The sequence below is a fragment of the Acanthopagrus latus genome, chromosome 6 (assembly GCF_904848185.1).
Source record: "Acanthopagrus latus isolate v.2019 chromosome 6, fAcaLat1.1, whole genome shotgun sequence".
Lineage (NCBI taxonomy): Eukaryota > Metazoa > Chordata > Actinopteri > Spariformes > Sparidae > Acanthopagrus > Acanthopagrus latus.
In genome coordinates this window covers 16,892,798-16,911,264 of record NC_051044.1, presented here as the reverse complement: position 1 = coordinate 16,911,264, position 18,467 = coordinate 16,892,798, and the positions used below count along the sequence as shown (strand labels likewise).

At 41.5% G+C, this 18,467-nt stretch overlaps 1 protein-coding gene across 1 annotated transcript; it reads left to right on the top strand.

The window, feature by feature from the left end:
• Positions 1-1,394: 1,394 nt before the first annotated feature.
• On the top strand, positions 1,395-17,638 carry dstyk (dual serine/threonine and tyrosine protein kinase). The gene is made up of 14 exons (XM_037100473.1): positions 1,395-2,609; positions 3,964-4,373; positions 7,803-8,303; positions 8,444-8,639; positions 10,579-10,817; positions 11,144-11,227; positions 11,309-11,485; positions 14,029-14,158; positions 14,537-14,693; positions 15,260-15,392; positions 15,489-15,602; positions 16,072-16,186; positions 16,441-16,575; positions 17,017-17,638. The coding sequence occupies exons 1-14, from the start codon at positions 2,405-2,407 to the stop codon at positions 17,202-17,204; spliced, it is 2,784 nt and encodes a 927-aa protein (XP_036956368.1). The 5' UTR covers positions 1,395-2,404; the 3' UTR covers positions 17,205-17,638.
• Positions 17,639-18,467: the final 829 nt, after the last annotated feature.

Below are 18,467 nucleotides of genomic sequence, written 5' to 3'. Positions count from 1 at the left end.
TGTTGTTTATGTAATTCAGTATATTTGCCAGAAGAGAGGGCTAATTAGTAGCATGGAGTCCTGCCAACAATGACTAGAACTGGTTATCTGGTTTTCTACCTCTAAATCTCTCGATAATGTTTTAGTCTTTTTTCCTCTAACTAATGCTCATTAAGTGGATTTCTTTATGCACAGAGATGTCTGTTTTATGTCAAACCAAGAGGTGCAGAAATGTGTGTGAGTATATGTCTAAGATGAGAGTGGGGAGTGGTAAACAGTAGACAGTTTAGTATGTGTGAGCAGAATTAGCCATAGAATTGACATTAATATGCTGATGATGGTGTATGTAACCATCAAGAAAGATCTTTCTTGTTCCATCTCCATGTTCTTACACTGGAATTTAAAAAAATGTGCTAACAAGTTAGTAATGAATGATATGTTGTATTTATTTTTTTTTAAATCTCTTAATATTTACTGTAGTCATTATGGAAGCCCATTACTGCCAGGAAAAACATTGGACCTTAAAGGGCAAATCCCGAGGTATTCCCTTTAGGTCAAGCTCCAGAAAGACTGGATTTCTCACGGTGCATTTATTGTCTTTTGCTTTACCCACAATGCCTGGTAAACACACATATTTTCAAACCTCAGCCTCAGAGTTTGTAACACAGGCCTCCTGTCATATATTGGAATTCTCAAGCCAAACTTGAGATAACCCTGATCATATCATCAGGGCTCTGTACAAGGCTACCTTCAGAGCCACAGATGACATCATACAACTGTCTTCACAGGCTGATTAGTATGTTCTTCATGAGACATGAACAACTTTCCATGTATAAGATTGTTATAGGGCCTCTTGAACTAAAGTTGAAATGATGAGAAACTCAATGTGTCAGCTCATTGCCTGCTGTATTTACCCTTCTTGTTATTTATTTTTAACTGATTGTATGCAATAGTTTTTGTACTTTTATTAGCTAGGATAGCTCAAGAGTGGACAGGAGAGGGGTAGAGAGAGGGGATGATGACATGCATTGAAGGGCCACTGGTCAGATTCAAGCCCTGAGCTGCTTTATATGCACTTTGAAAACTGTCTGCACTATCTGATTAAATGCTGGTGAGTAATAGGGACAGTGAGTAAACATTTTGGATTAGAAACTACTTTTAAAAAAATGTGTAAATTGATAGTGTGAGTACTTCTATTATTGTTATTCTCACATCTAATCTGTTTGTTAGCTTCTTTATTGGCTCTGTGTATAATCTGAGCGTATATAAAGTCTTTACCTTGTTGCCACTGGAAGCACTGACATTACAGTCACTGAAACACATTTACTACAAAGACATCCAAACACACTGTACACAGTAGACGTATCAAACCCACATTCCTACATTTCCCAGAGTGCAGCACGCCATCTCGAACCCCGCCCTTTCCTCTCCCTAACTTTGGCTGTGTCGACTTTCTGTTTTGCAGTGATTTGATTGCTTGGACCCAGCTATGTGATTTGGGTCGGACACACCTCACCCTGCACCACCACCACCGACCCTCCTCTTCATCTTCATCATCGACAGACCAAACGGCGGTCTTTATTTAAGCTGTGTTGTCGTCGCTCTCCACGGTCGGAGAAGATGTCCGCTGGTTTCCCCGGGCCGGTGCCAGTTTAGGAAGATCTTTTTTTTCCCCGCGGAGTCTCATCAGGACACGCGGACGTTTTTTTTTTTTGTTTTTTTTTTGTGCTCATCCTGTTGTCATCTAGAGGCAGCTGCCAAGGGTCTTAAACACGGAGCTGCACGGCTGTGATACGGTGCTCTGGACTGTTTACGTGAAGTTAAAGGACATGTCTGCTGTGCCAGGCCAAGTCGAGGACGGGCAGGGGATGCCCTCCGGCTAGCAGCGCTAACGCTTTCTTGGACCACAGCTAAGTTAGGTCACAAAACACAGCAGGCTGCTTAGCGCATTATTGTGGACGCTGTGCTTTGTTTTTCAACACGCTCCTCAGTTTTCAGGCAGACGGTCAGACGGTGTGAACCAGAAAAGGGGCAGCTAACACAAGATGCCGAAATAGCGGTTAGCTTATCGTTAAAATCTCGTCTCGAGCTGACAAGATCGACGTTGGAGCAGCGACGTGAAGCTAGCTAGCTTCAGCATCACAACAACAACACAACAAATGCCCAGCCTTTATTCACTGACTCAACGCACTGTAGAGACTGATGTCTGTCCGCCACTAAATGTTAATGTAAATGATAAGTTACAGCAAAGACAAATAGATGATTTAGTTGAGCCGGAGGGTGGACAAGTATGACTACTAACTAACGATCAGGTTACTTAAAACAAATAATAACTTAAAAAAAAAGATAAAATAAAAAGTGTGATATCAGGGTTTATTGACACACAGCTAAGAGAGTTCAGTTTAAGGTGTCTAGGAGCAACCTGATGACCATGGAGGGAAATGTACAACAACAGAAAACGACTCCTCTATCTCGGGAGCTGACGAAGATATTTAACAGCTACAACAAGCACACCGTCCAGCTGAAGAAGAACCTGAAGGAGACGAATTTATTCTTCCGGGAAATAAGGCAGAATTACAGCAATACTTGTGCATCAACCATGAGCTCGGAGTCAGCTTCTCTGGAGGCAGGTAGGTTTGAAAACATGCTCGGGCATCCTAGATACAAGCGTGTGTTATACCTCTGTGTCCTGTAGTGAAGCAAAAGGAACAAATGGCTGCTGCTAAGTTTAAAAAAAAAAGCTTTGATAAGGGGTTAGGGAAAACTAAAGAGATTAAGCCCCCTCTCTGAAGCATGAGCAGACTAAAGTGCACCAAATATGCTGCACCCACAAGCTGGTTGAGAGCTGTAGACATCAGAAACTTTTTTTATTTTGCATTATTTGTGACTCAGGTGTTTGTTAATAACTAGGTGTACTGTCAACATATTTTAGTGGCTTTGAGTCCAACTTAAAAATGAGCCTATTGTTCACTGTTTTTGTTCTATTACATATTGAAGTATCACACTTCTCCACTATAACCACCCCAGACTAAGATTGCTCTATGATATGCTGTTCACTGATCTGTGATGAGTACTTCCTTGAAACACTGCTTTAACACACAGCAGTGATGGTATGCAGATAAACTGTAATACATCACTCTAACCAGAGTGGCTGGTATGCCTAGAGGGTTAAAATGATTGTCCTCAGTGTTGAATGAACAATGGTAATCTTAAGATTAGCCATAATCAACAGAAAAATTAGATGGTAATGTTGCCTTTCATGGGCAAACCTAAACCTGTCTCTTCACCTACTTACCAGATTCATCTAGCAAGTGTATTGGTTACACTTAGGCCACATATCTGGACAAAAATGTGCATCACATGACGCAGAAAGATCCTACAATACTACTTGATCTGATGTTTTGGTTATGTATTGATCTGCACTGACTGCCTGTTCAGCACAGTCTATCCACTGCGTGCAAGTCATGCTGTCAGATGCTCTGCACAAGCCTGTCTGAAACAATAGGGTTTAATGCGTCATGTTAGGTGACAGGGTGAGTACGTGTATGGGAATTCTAGATGAGAGTTACAGTAAGGGTACATGTATGTTTAAAAGGACTTCACTTGAATATAAAATAGGCCTCTCTTCTCTCTTTTGTTATATAACTGTTTTACACTGTGACTCAGCATCACTGAGGATTATGTCTGATACCCTCCATAATGAGGTTGAATTAGTTCTTCTGTGTGTGCGCCACATCTTGGGGCTAGATAAGGGAGTAGTAGTCCAAGGAAAAATATCTGATTGGATATGTTTTAGCATCTCCACAGTGGAACAGTGATCGTACTGTATACTCTGGAAATGACGCTCTGATATGAAGGATACTATGTCATTGAGTGCCCAAGTAAACAGTGTTGTTTTGAATTACTGATAAGGTTGAAGATAACCAAGCTCTGCTCTTATCCACTGCTAGATATCATAAACTGTATCATTTTCTGTTTCCCCAGGCCAGTTAAGCTGCATCTCTTTCCCGGTCCACGAAGAAGAGTTCCTACGCAACACTGTGGGTGCTGCCCCGTACATCCTGGTACTCGGCCAGGACTGCACTGCCCGCTACCAGCTGCTCAACTGCCTTCTGGGGGAGAGACTGTTGCCGCTGGGCCCTGAGGCCGGAGAGGCTTGTGAAGGAGTCCAGGGCACTGTCTGCAAGAGGCGCAAGCTGTGTTTCACCCACGGGAGACAGACACGGCTGAGTTTGGCGCTCCCTGGCCAGTATGAGCTTGTGCACCAGCTGGCAGCTAACTGCGGCCGCTGGGATACGGTGCCCCGGGAAGACCTGGAGATTCACGAGGAATGCGAGGACCCGGCCCACAGGCTAGCTGAGCTGGAGATAACTCTGCATCATCCACTGCTCCAGGTGGGCTTTAAATCACAGAGACAAGAAGTTTGATATGAAACTGTTATGTACTGGTCCTTTTTGGCCTTGCTTTGTTCCCTCTTCTTGGGCTTCCACACATTCACTCAGAGTTTCCATTTACATAGAGTAAGGCTTGACAATGTGACCATGCTATATTTTTAGAACAAAATGTAGAATAGGGGTGAGCTGAGGCAGAACATACTTGGATGAGAGATGGTGGTCTCTAAATCACCCCAGGAGCTTTCACTGGAACTGATATGAGCCCCATCAACTGTTGGGATCGGTGCGTTAATATTTTTACGGCACTCATAGTTTCACATAAGTAGATCAATCTAGTATTCCAAAAACAAATGTGTTCAGTGAATCAACGCTGTAAAATATTTTGTATATGCGTCGACTGGAGGATACCTCTGCTGACTGATTTGCAGCATGTCAGTTTCACTTCAGTTATTTCAGTCATGATTGGGAGACTCTTGGATATTCTTCAAGCATGTCTGTGAAATATCCCATGACAAGAACAGATTAAATGACATTACAGTCACCACTGAGAAAATTCATATGGTGATGTTATATTATGCAACGTTTTATTATGGTTTTCCTTTGTCATTTTATTCAAAGTGCTCTTAAATTAGTGCTGGTGTTGTGTGAAAAACAACATCTTTTTGTTCACACAGCTTAGCAGTAACAGATTACAGAGCAGAGCTGATTATTTCCTGTGTTGTTCTGTGTTTTACTTTACCTGATTTGGGCTACTGTTAAGAAATACATTCTTTTCCACTTGCTCTTCTCACATTCAGGTTTTGCACTCTTCTTTAAAACAGATTCACAGGTTACCGATGAAGTTATGTGAAAAAGGAAGAACTGGTATTGGCAGTGGTATGGACCTTAAAATCACACTATCTTGTGAGAGTGAATTGATTAAGCATGGTGTTACGATTGTAGTCATTCCTTCTCATGTGTGACACGAGGAAATTAGTGCATAATCCTTTAGACCAAGGCCTCTGAGCAAGCGTCACACAGCCTCAGAAACTAGGCCTTGCTCTGCCTCAGAGCAGCCCACCCGCCCAACCCCCTTACGTAATGCCGCTGGTCTGGTGCGATTCACATGACTAGGTCATGTTAAAAATCCCAATCCCATTGCTGCGATGAAGTTGCCATGGTTACTACTGAATCCTGGGACACTGCTTGTTCGATAGGCAGAAAACTAAAGGATTTTGCGTTACTTATGTCGGGAAAAAAAACACCAATGGCAACTGTTTTTAACCATAAAAGTCAGTTTGTGGTAATGTTGACACACATTATACATATCAACATTAACTGCATTTTCAAAAGCGCACATTAATACTTAAATTAGTATTGTGGAATAACTTGAATTAGACGTAAGGTTTGAGAGTTATTATATTTTAATGCATGGTTTGCATGAGGTTCCTCATTGTTTGTCATTGTTTGAACTATGTGTTGGTAAAGCTGATAAAATCTAGATATCTTTTAAAAGTTCTTACATTGCTGCTTCAAGGTCTATCAGAGTCTACTCTCAAAAAAATCAGCATTATAGGTGAATACCTGGGAAGAAAATGTCTGGAAGTGAATACAGTCATTTTCACAAGTGACTCTGAAAGGCGCTGACACCTGCAGTCCCTTATTTGGGTCAGAAAGTTCGTCACACTTGAGAGCGCCTCAGAGACTTTGAACAGCAGAGTTAATGTTTTTAATATCATCATGCCTTATCACAGATGAGAGACAGAATGATTAAATGTATTTAAAGGTTGTTTTTTTTCTTAAGTCTGCTGCTTTCAAAGTAAATTAAATAATCTAAAACTTTGAAAGGTTGTGAATCCACAATTTTTCCTCAGCCAGGCAGTTAAAAGTAAGTCTGTCACAAACTAAAGTAGTGTCAGTCTTTATGTTTCTGCTGAACGAAAAACAGCTGAACATGTTTAGGTTGGAGTAAACAAAGGCACAGAATCTCTCTGCTCACTGTGGTATTCACACACTCCTGCAATAATCACAGTAACCTGTTTTAGAGGCCAACAGATGAGAACTGACTTAATTAGCATTCTCTTCATCCTTGAGTTTACCAGTGCTTTCAGACTCAACTCAAGCAGCCAGAGGACATAAAAGGGGCCATCCCATCATCACGTTTCTAAAATTCTTTAGAGGTACACATTCTGTTATGTTCAGATCCATTGCTCCATGAATTCACGAGGAAGTCTGCCTGTTAGCGAATACCTGTGATATTAGCAGTCACACTTAAAATATGCTAATGCAAAAAATTATATTTTCTTACGTGGCTGTTTGACTCGACTGTGTCACTTTGTGGAGCTGGGTCAGACGGAAGCATAAATACTATACAAAATAGTAGCTTCAAAACAGGACACAGACATTTCCTTGAAGGGTTGTTGTTCAAAGGAACTACATTGAGCCAATTCAAACATTAAATTGATTCTGATTGGTTGTGAACAAAATGTTTGCAGGCTATCTTTGTTCCAAAGAGACTGCTCAGATGGGCTCCGCTCTTGTTTCTTGGAGACAGGACTGACTGTCTCCTTTGTGCAGCTGCGGGTCATTTTTTGCCTCTTTTCTCTGGCTGTCTTTTCCCTCGTCATGGTCTCCCTCTCAAGCTGTCTCCGAGTCTATTTTTGTAAATGTCCTTATTTATCAAGGGTTAAGAAAACCTTTATAGTTGGGCAATGCTTTTGCCCTGTTGCAGACTTTCCCAGGACCAGCACAAATATTTATTTACCATTCTGTGTTCTGAAATAGAAGGAGCATGTGATTTGTGTGTATGTGTTCTTTTCTTGCGGTTGCAGTGGTGTCTGTCTTCACAGTTTCTGGCATAAATTGGTTTAAAAACTGTTCTTCATCTGCTTTGGGCACTTTATGTTACAGGGGTTCCAATTTTGCTGCTTTGACTTTCACCTTCAGAATCTTATGTCAGGAACATAAAATGTCAGTTTGGATGAATTTTATTAAAACATGTTATCTTCAAAGTAAACAGCTGCTTATGTTTTCTGGTAGAAAATACAAAACTGTTCATTTGCGTTCTTTATGGTGAACAGGACTTAGCTGAAAGCTTAACTGTAACATGTAAGCTAAACATGTTAACACACACCCTGTTGGAAGTTTGTGCACAAGCCCGACTGAGCTTTGAGTGTAAATATTTTTTTTTTTAAAGGTAGAAGTGTTTATGGCAATTATTTAAGGGACAGTATATCATCCAACAGAAGTATTTATCGTGACAGGCCTAAGAAGCTTTAAATTCTCTTTACCTACATTTTTTTAGGCAGTGGCAGGCTAGAGCAAAAAATTGGCAACTAAATACATTCGTATCCTTCTGATATTTCCTAATAATTTCCTGTAAATACAAACCACATTGCTTGAACATCTTGTAACATTTTTTTTTATTGTTTGTTTATGTTGTGTCCCCAGGAAGCAAAGGTCATGGTGGTGCCCTGTCCGAGCGTCCAACCCATAGAAGAAGCCCTGGAAGACTGTACTCGTAACGTGGTCCCCATCATACTGTACGCCATCAACAAGGACTCTCTAAGCACAGAGCAGGCGGCTGAGCTCTGGAAGGTCAAAGAGATGCTCCCCTTTCCCATCTGTTTTGTTCGTATCCCTGACACCATGCCGTCAGCCTCCCCAGAACCCGGGCGCCGTGCCGAGAAGGAAAAGGAGAAGAGCGCCCTCCATAAGCAGCTTCTCTCCCTCGGCTTCCTTAGTGGCCCGACAGGAAACTGCTCCTGTGGCGCCCCTACACAGATGCCCACACCGGGTGCTAAACCCCAGAGCATGCTGGGCGAGGCTTTCGAAAGACTGCATCGGTTGCTGGTGCCTTTTACTCGCCAAGTGCTTCAGAACCAGCAGGTGGAGGCCGCCAACCTGCTTAATGGGATTCATTGTCGCTGTCTAGATCTCTTCATTAACCAGGTAAGAGGATGATCCAAGTCACAAGCGTTACAGTAATTATTCCCACTGCAAGAGCTGCTTAGTCTCAGTCTGCCACGACCCAGCATGCCCATGAAAAATCACCAACAGACCTTTGTCCCTTCTGCTCCCCTCCCCTGCAGGCCTTTGACATGCAGAGGGACCTGCAGATAACGCCACGCAGGCTGGAGTACACCCGTGAGAAAGAGGGTGAACTCTTCACCTCCCTCATGGCCATCGCAAACCGCAAACAGGAAGAGATGAAGGAGATGATAGTGGAGACATTGAGCAGCATGAAGGAGCAGCTGCTGGAGGATGCTGCCAACCTGGAGTTTACAGGTTAGTGAGTAAGCACTTCAGATAAACGCCACAAGGCAGGTGGGTTTTCCTCTCTGTGGTTACTTAAGATTATCCATTTTATTTATGAAGGTGTTGATCTCGAAGACATTATAAATGGAAGAATACAAATACTGTATATAATAGTTGATGGAACTGATACTATTGCCCCTGAGGATAGTTGTGACAGCAGTGAAGATTTGAATATCTGATTAAACTTGTTTATATCAAATAATTGTCTCTGATGTCATCAAGTTGAATATTAACAAAAAGCTACAAAAACAAAAATAGGAGAGTGTGCAAACAAGCTGGAAATATTACTGTAAAGTATTTTAAAGCACAAAATGAGTATTATTTTGCACTATTTCCCCAACTGGGTCTTTTATACATCCTGTGCGCCCTCATGCTCATTTGATTTTGTTTAGCTATTTGTTTGGCTTTTGAACAGGACACGTTTTGACTTTATCAGTAGTTATCATGTCTGTTGTTTCCACATGGACAGCAAAATTAATTTATAGATTTCTGTGAGGATGTCTCTGCTGCTGTCAGACTTCTTAGAAAAAGCAAATAATTTTTTGGCATGCTTACTACACACACACTCTATTGAGTTATGTTTTTTTTTCTTAACAGTTCACATGCTTCAAATTAAGCAGACAAGCTGTGATCCTTTTGAAACATTTTAATAAAGTTGCCTTTTGTCCATAAAGAAATATGTGATATTGTTTGGATTTAATCCAGAGGTGGCCTGATGTTGTTTTTTAAAAAAAAAGTTTTTAAACTCTGAAAAAGTGAATTAATCTCTTCACTTAAGCCCCTGTTTGCTGTACATCAGCAGTTGTTTTCTCCTCTTGAGATGCACAAAACATATCATTGAATCTGTGATTTCACAATGAATTACCACGTGTGGCTTTTTATGTTTTGCTCTTACATCTTCAACTTAATGAGAAAAGATTCCCTCTTTATTTCTCTATTAATAGAAATGTCTAGTTTGTGGAACCCAGACCACCACCTACTCAGATTCTTTTTGTTAAGTCTGTTTAGGATTTGTGATAATTGTGTCTCTGATGGAGTTGAAACGGACAACTAACTTGTCTTAAATGGGTTTTCTAGTCTGTAGCCTGAATTACCTCTTTATTGTCTTTAGACTCTAGTCAGACCTGCAGATATACTGCTGAGTCAGCTGCACCTCACAATCTGCCCATAAAGTTTTCACTGTCTCTAGTTGAGAGTAGCTTAGAAAGGCCTTTTACAGGATATTGTGTTCTGCCTCTTTCTGTTCTGTACAGTTCTCCAGAATTAGTCCTAAAATCTCCCTTCATGAAGGTGATGATATTAAGTTGTTGTTGTGTTGTGTTATGTTATCGCCCGTGTTTTTTAGCAGGATTACACAAAAAATACAGAACTGATTTCCACAAAACATTGCTGGAGGATGGGTCTTAACCCAGAACAGACACCATTTACTTTTTTGTTAATTTCTTGGGGAATAAGGCATTGATCTTGATGGACAAATACAACTTTGGATTAAGATGATCTAGATATGATTCATGTGACACTGGCTCAGGCTTAATTGAAGCGGACTATTGGGCCTTGATGGAGGTACGCGCTCAAGGTGTTAATTTGACTGTGTGGTTGGTTTGGAAGCTGCAGTTTGTCCTGTTGAGTTGCATTGTGTTATATGGAGGCATTTCTATTGTTTTGTCCACCCCTTTTAAATTAAGCAGTGTAGAATAAACAACAGAAACACTTCACTGTATAAAACAGTTAAGGGCTCAGCGATGTTCACTTCCTAATATTGTGCTAATCGTTGATTGAAAGTGACTTCCATACTATCTGACAACATTCATTAGTATTCATAGTATTAGCATTTCTCTGTAGCGCTTGGTTACGTTCACTACATCTTAACCTGACAAACTTTCCTTCTCTTTTTCTCTGTCAACTGCAGACATTATTGTAACAACTAATGGAGAGCCTGTTACGTCAAAGGAGATCAAATCTTGCATCCACCAGATCCAGGAGCTGATAGTAGTCCGTCTGAATCAGGCTGTGGCAAATAAGCTCATCAGCTCTGTGGACTATTTGAGGGAGAGCTTCGTAGGAACTCTGGAGCGATGTCTCAACAGTCTGGAGAAGTCTCACATCGAATCCTCTTTCCATAATATCACTTCCAATCACCTCAAACAGGTTTGTGGAAAAAAAAAACAAAAAAAACAATACAGTGAAAATGATTAAATGTGTTGTCAGATGAATCAGCAGTCCTGTTCTGTCTCCTGTCACCACCATGTATTTAACCATTATACTTAAGTGTGAAACTAACGGAAGTTAACCAAACAAAGGGTGCATCATGGGTCACACAGATGCCTGTAAAGAGAATACATGTTTGAATAACAAAGAAAAATTCAAAGAAAAATTTGTAAACCTCATTAGCCTCCATCAGCTCAACTCAGATGACATTCACTGGTAGTTTTTGGGTTTTCCTGCACATTTACTTCATTTTCTCTCTGTCCCAGTTATTAAATGCTGCCTATCATGTAGAGGTCACCTTTACTTCAGGATCCTCCGTCACAAGACTCTTCTGGGAGCAAATCAAGCAGGTCAGAGTCAAATGAATTTCAGCCGATTTCAAACAGCGTGGTGACTTCCGAGAGAGTGACCTCACTCTGTCTCGTTTCTAGATAATCCACAGGATAACGTTTGTGAACCCTCCTGCCATCACACCAGAGTGGAAGCGGAAGGTGGCCCAGGACGCCATAGAAAGTCTCAGTGCTGCCAAGCTGGCCAGAAGCATCTGCTCCCAGTTCAGAACCCGCCTCAACAGCTCCCATGAGGCCTTTGCAGCATCTCTGCGCCAGGTGAACTTTTTCTCTTTCTTGTAGTTCAGTGCCCCGGTATACTCCTACTCTTCATTAAATATCCTTAAAAAACTTAAAGAACTCTTTTCTCTGACCATATAATCTGTTGTTCACTGTTCTGTAATATTTTATTCATTTTATTTATTTTTTTCTTTCAAGTATTAAATGTAGACAGATTAAGCTTGTATGATTCAGCCTATAATTGATTATATTTGATTAAAACATTTGTTTTAATGATGATTTAGTAGAATCTAAGGGGCTCATTTCTTTTTGTGTTTAAAGCCAGTTGTTGGTTTACACTAAAGGGCTCCATTGCTAAACTAACGCTGGCTATGGCTGCCCTCTGTTAGCGGAGCAGGCACTGGAGACTCTGCATAAAGTAGTCCAGCAGCATTAATCAGCTTCAACAAATTGTTCAAAGGCTTTCGTAGGCAACTGAGAGAGAAGGTCTGATTTTTCATGTCACATAACAGTCTGCTCATGGCCAATAAAAAAGTGATTAATACATGTAAACTGTTAGAAATTGCTACATACAGCCCCTTTAAGGCTGGTTTCGGATCAGACAGGCAGTGTGGCGAAAACGTAGGTCTTCCCATTCATTTTAATGAGGGCAGTCTGTTTTGGCTGCGGCTGTGCTGGCTGCAGGGGGTTTCTGCAAAATAACGCAGCTGCCAAAAAGCTGAAGCCGCCTCAGCTTTTGGAGGAATGCAGCCAGACACTATGTTTATTGTAGCTTTGAATGAGTGTGACATTAATCACCTGAGCAAAAAAATAGGTTTTGTACTAGTTCTTTCTACTTTACACTTCCCGCATGTTAATTTTGTCTTATATTGTCCCAAATGGACTTTGATTCATAATCTGTGTGAATTCCCCGTCATGCCCTCAATGTCCTCTCTATAGAGAGCTTGTATTGACTCTCAGGCGCTGCACAGCTCGTGCTACAGCGTTTCTTTTTCTCTTCACATGAAATGTTTTGCCTTTTTAAGCTCCGATATGCTGATAGCTACGACCTCCTTCATGAGGTCCCTGACAAATCCATTCCAGTCAAATTGCTGTGATGAGAATCATCACATGACTTGCAGTGTGTGTCACATCACTGACTGCATTTCCATGCTCGTTAATTCTTCACTCCTAATGCAGTTACACAAATACACTGATTTATCGCGGCAGTCTTATAGGAGAGCTGAGTTGGCAATGCGTTGTATGTTCAGGGCTGTTGACTGACAGAAATATCCTAATTTCATTCATTTATTTGACTGAGTGCAGCTCAAAAAAGTCAACCCAATAAAATAACATAATGCTACTGTCACATTCCTGTCTGTGACTAAGACAGAGACTCTGGCCTGCAGTACATCAGTATGCAGTTTGACACAGAGGAGCTCTTGAATGTGCAAAGTAGAAAAGAAAGCGTTCCTCATCGCACAGGAATTTAAAAGCAGGATACTTTTCATTCTGCAGTGAAAAGATGACAAAGACGCTTTTCTAAGATGCTCCACGTTGCAACAGTTTGATGTTTGTTGATACGGACCAGTGTGGGTCAGATTTTCAGGCTGCTGTTTGTACCCATTTTCATTTGGTTCAGTGCGCTCCACTCCTGCACATCCTGCTTTCAGACCTGATGCGGTTTACTGACAAGCATGTCACAACATGCTGCATGCAAACTATCATCCTTTGTCAAATTTTATCAAAACACACTGGAAGGAGTTCAGTTCAGAGTAGACAAAATATCAGAAAATAAGAGCAGAATGACGGTCAAATGAGTTCTACATGAGACTTTAATACATCAGAAATCATTGCTTACCTGTCAAGAACATTTCTGTTGTAGTTATTGGAAACTTTAGGGCTCTGCTCTTGTAAAGAACATATCACATTGAGTGAATGATGTAAGAAATTCATCCTTTACTCTTAATTGATGCACACTTCTTTCCTGTTACACATATTAATGCGCTCCATAAAACATGTTGTTAAAATGACTAGTTATGATAACAAGAGCATCATCAACACATTTAGAGCATGCTGCTCTAAAGTTGGTTTGCAATCGAAGAAAAAGGAAATTTGCAATACATGTTCTGCTGTCAGTGAACCACCTACATACACTTGGTGCCTCACTCTCAATACTTTATTGATGGGATGTGGTTGCAGTTTAGTGACCAAACTTCACAGCATGCTTGTTCTCATGTTGACTTTAAAGTTAAAGCTGAGCGCAAAGCAAACACCGGCGATGAGAACTCGGCAAAAAAACAAAATACATCGAGGAGTAACCCTGCGTCGAATTGTGCATTAACCAGTCTGACAAATGACGACGTCGCCACAGAGGTCAAAGGCAGCTGACCTGAAGTCAGTGACAACGTGACAGTTTTAGATGCAACAGGATGGACCGAGAACATGTAAACCAGACACGCGCAGAAACAAAATCACAACCGTAAAAACGTAAACCACCATTTGGCCAAAATGAAATAACCGTTTAACAAATGAAACCAGTCGTTTAGCAGCTGCTGTCAATGCTAACCATGAGACGTAATGTCACGTGCTTGTGCTCATAGCTGGAGGAAGGGCACACAGGGCGACTGGAGCGCACTGAGGACCTGTGGCTGCGTGTGAGGAAGGACCACGCCCCGCGGCTGGCCCGCCTGTCTCTGGAGAGCCGCTCCCTCAGAGATGTGCTGCTACACGGTGAGTCACCACCAAACCCTCCCATTGTTCACACACATCAAGTGAAACTGGCTGTCTGCACCACGAACAACAACAACATACCTTTTCACTTTTAATTATCCTGATTGTATCTACTGTATTTCTCAGAGCCATTTTAGACCTTGAGTATTTCCACCAGACCTTTGGTTTGAATGATATTGTGTACAAATTTGTTTAAAAAAAAAACAAAAAACTACCTGACACGAGAGTTCTCTTACTTTGCTGTCAAGTCATGAACGTAGATTTAAGCTGAGCACAGAGAAACTTCCCCTTTTAGCTCACTGAAGCCCAAACTTTGAGTTGAGTAACAATCGACAAATCTTATTTTTCGATGCTCACGACTGCATTGTTTTCTGACAGGCAAGCCTAAACTGGGTCGAGAGTTGGGTCGGGGCCAGTACGGAGTCGTGTACCTGTGTGACAGCTGGGGAGGACGCTACCCGTGCGCCCTAAAGTCTGTGGTACCACCTGACGATAAACACTGGAACGACCTGGCTTTGGAGTTTCACTACACAAGGTGAGTTAGTAAGAGCGAGCGTGTAAACATCACACACACACAGGCAGCTGCCGTGGCGTGATCTCAGCACCTGTGGTGTCTGAAACTTATTTTAATTCTTCTCACTGTGCACTCGTCCCAGATAGCAGTGTATTTTACCGACACTTAGAGGTGTGCATGTGAATTTTCAAGCAGCTTGTGCAAGTCTTAGAAGCAGATTCATCAAGAGCAGAACTCTATTCAGTGGAGGTGACAGCTGCCTTGTTACAAAGGCCAAACTCCACCCATGGTACAAAAACTAGTTTTGACTGTTGAAGCCTTGAGGCGGTGCTGTGTCATCGTGCCAGCTTGTTATATTAATGCTCGCCTGCTCAAGCTGCCGTAAACCTGAGGAATGCAGGACTGAGGCTGCGTCACGTGGACAAACATTCGGCAATATTCTGTCACTTCAATGTAAAAAAGTGGTTGTTTAATGATGATGTGACAGGCTGCCATTGTAAAAAATAATATGTTCCTAATGACTTGTCTGATTACATAAAGGACAAATCAAATCAAATAAAAATACGACTGAACCATTTTTCTTTCAGGACTCTGCCCAAGCACGAGCGTCTCGTCGACCTGCACGGCTCTGTGATCGATTACACCTACGGCGGCGGCTCCAGCATCGCCGTGCTGCTCATCATGGAGCGGCTGCACAGAGACCTCTACACAGGCCTGAAGGTGACTGGACGGTGCCGTGATTAGAAACAGGCATGTGTCAGATAAACTTAATCTTCCATCTCGCTGTTTCTGCTCTTCTGTCCTCATCTCTACCAGGCTGGTTTATCACTGAGGGAGAGACTTCAGATCGCTCTGGACGTGGTGGAAGGGATCCGCTTCCTGCACGGTCAGGGCCTCCTGCACCGAGACATAAAGCTAAAGAATGTTCTGGTAAGATCAGCAGCCTGTGACCTCTGAGATGTTTACTGTGTCTGTGCTCTGATGGGTGACAAATTAAAGGAAAAAACAACATAAAGTGTCACAGTAAGGTGTTTGGGGGTTGAGATCTGGTGACTGCATGAAACCATTTTCATACTCATCAAACCATTCAGAGAGCCCTCTGCCCTGCTTCTTAGTATTCTGCTGTGTTCAGGACATTTATTGGTGACAGTGATTCAAGAAAATGATGGTTGAGTGTCTTACCCGGGTCATTGAGCTCTGGTGCTTGGTGCTGGTGGCTCGCTACCCAAAGTGTTTAAAACAAACTTGAAATGGTGTGTTTACAGACAGCACCTGACAAATCCCTTTCAGTTCTTAGAACAGCTACCAATTGTTTTGTTTTGTTTTTTCTAGGAAAAAAAAAAACGTTTCATGACCTAACAAGCTTTTCACTCCTTTAATTTTTTTCTCCTTCCTCCAGTTGGACAAGCAGAATCGTGCAAAGATCACAGACCTGGGCTTCTGTAAACCAGAGGCCATGATGTCCGGCAGCATCGTTGGAACGCCCATCCACATGGCTCCAGAGCTGTTCACAGGTAGCTCACTGAACGGTCACATGGGCCACAGCTTCAGACTGTTTAATTGGTCGGAGCTGTGTGAATAAGCAGCTGTTAGTGGCTCACAAAAGTTTGTTTAAATTCTTGAGAGGAAAACCATGTTACATGAACCATTACAGACTAAATCTCATCAGAGGGGGAATTACGTCTTATGTCATCGTTGTACCCAATTGTGCAGGAATGTTGTGAGTCGTTCAAAGGTTTCCTCTGCATTGTGACGCCTCTTCTCACAGGAAAGTATGATAACTCTGTGGACGTCTACGCCTTCGGGATCCTTTTCTGGTACCTCTGCACTGGTTCAGTCAAACTCCCAGAGGCCTTTGAGAAATGCTCCAGTAAGGACCAGCTCTGGAATAACGTTAAAAAAGGTAAACAAACATAAACAGATGGCTTTCACTCCAGCAGCTCAGTTCATTAAAAAAAGTTAAAAAAAAAAAAAAAAAAAAAGTTATTGACTTTCTTACAAACTTAACAAGAATAGTGAACTCTCATTGATTGAACAATTTTAGTGAATGGATTATGTGAAATAACAGGTTGAAGGAGTATTTTTCATTTGCATATGTTAACATCACCTATCATATACAATGCTTTCTTGACAGTAAATGGGCAGTTAAAATTACATGTACTGTCAAAACATCTTGTGGTCGGTCGGTTCGCCTTTAAACTACATCGAACCAAACCAGTTTGCTTCTAAGCAGACCGACACCGTCCTTTCCAGGCGGTCTCTCTATCTGGCAGACGAATAGAAATGGAAAAACTTGTCCGTCTTCGAACACGAAGCCCTGACGGCTCTCTTCTGTCGTCTCCAGGAGCGAGGCCCGAGCGGTTGCCCAGTTTCGATGAGGAGTGCTGGCAGCTGATGGAGGCCTGCTGGAACGGGGACCCTTCCCAAAGGCCGCTGCTCGGTATTGTGGAGCCCAGCCTGCAAAGCATCATGGTCCGGCTCTGCAACTGCGGCTCGGAGCAGAAAAGCAGCAGCCTGGAGGACTCAAACTGAAAAACATTCCAGACAAACTAACACACTTGTGATGTGATCCCGACCAGGAAAGTGTTTCATATTTATGAGAAACGGAAAAGAGAAGGTGAAGATGAATAACGTTCGAGCTGTTCTCCTCGTTCACAGTCGTTGGATTTACATTATTTATGAGGAGCTGATACAGACCAGGAAGCAAATATGTGTTTTATTGTTTGTGCGTTGTGTATTTGTATACAAACTCTACAGTCTGCTTGCGTTGTAGCTACCCTGCTAATTGCTACTCGGTCATAGGATTATTACTAGATGCAAATTGTTTTAAAAGTAGTCCATTCACAGTATTATGAAAAAAAATATAAATATATAAAAGATTAATTTTAGATTGTATTTAAACTGAAAATGTCTGCATCTCTACAAAATACATCTTTTTTTAATAAAATGTTCTGTTACAACACATGACTCTGTGGGGCTGCTCATTAACTGCTTTATGACTGTGTGACTGGGGGAAGAAAGTTGTACTGTTGTGTTCTCCACATGTGAGTCAGAGGTTTGCAACCCTTTTGTCTCTGGTCACGACAATTTTAACTGACAAGTAGCTTTGTTTTCTCTGTGTTTTTTGTCTTGAGTTTAAGAATTCCCTTCTCTCTTGCAAATGTGTGAAGAATTGATTTTTTCACACATTTGCAAGAGAGAAGGGCAAACATTTTAGACGTCCTGCTTTCTGCTCTGTAAATCATCTTGTGAGCCTTCAGGTGACTGGGGTTGCACAGTTATATCGACTAGTCATCTGTATTGGTGGATAATGCTTTTAAATAAACTAGTATTCAGTATTACAAAATGAACTTTTCTGCTACAGGCCAGTAAGACTGCGCTTTAACTTAAATGCTGAAGTAATGTTTTTTTTATTTATGACAACAAGAGTTGGGACAATAATATATTGATTCCACTACAGGAGAGACCTACTAGGTGGAAGAAAATCTGAATAATCTGCTCTGAAATGTACAAAATTCTGGAAATTGTGTATTTGAAGTCGTTTCAACTGGAAAGAAGTTCAGGAAACAATTTTGTTGGTGAAAGAAATGGAGCTCACTTTTGCAGCATCGGGTTCACGAATCTGGAGCATGTGAAGCCTCTTCTATAAAGTAAGTCTCGTGCCGCCCCTTAATAATAATACATTTAAATTAAATAATTGTCCATTAATAAAAAAAAATTATTATTCATGGTTTAGTCATTATTTATCCAGTTGAATTAACTTTCTCTGTGATGGTTACAGACCAGTTGATTAAT

Coding starts and splice junctions, on each gene's coding strand:
- dstyk (XM_037100473.1), top strand. CDS start 2,405: ATGACCATGGAGGGAAATGTACAACAACAGAAAACGACTCCTCTATCT. Junction 2,610..3,963: donor GTCAGCTTCTCTGGAGGCAG/GTAGGTTTGAAA, acceptor CTGTTTCCCCAG/GCCAGTTAAGCTGCATCTCT. Junction 14,159..14,536: donor CAGAGATGTGCTGCTACACG/GTGAGTCACCAC, acceptor GTTTTCTGACAG/GCAAGCCTAAACTGGGTCGA.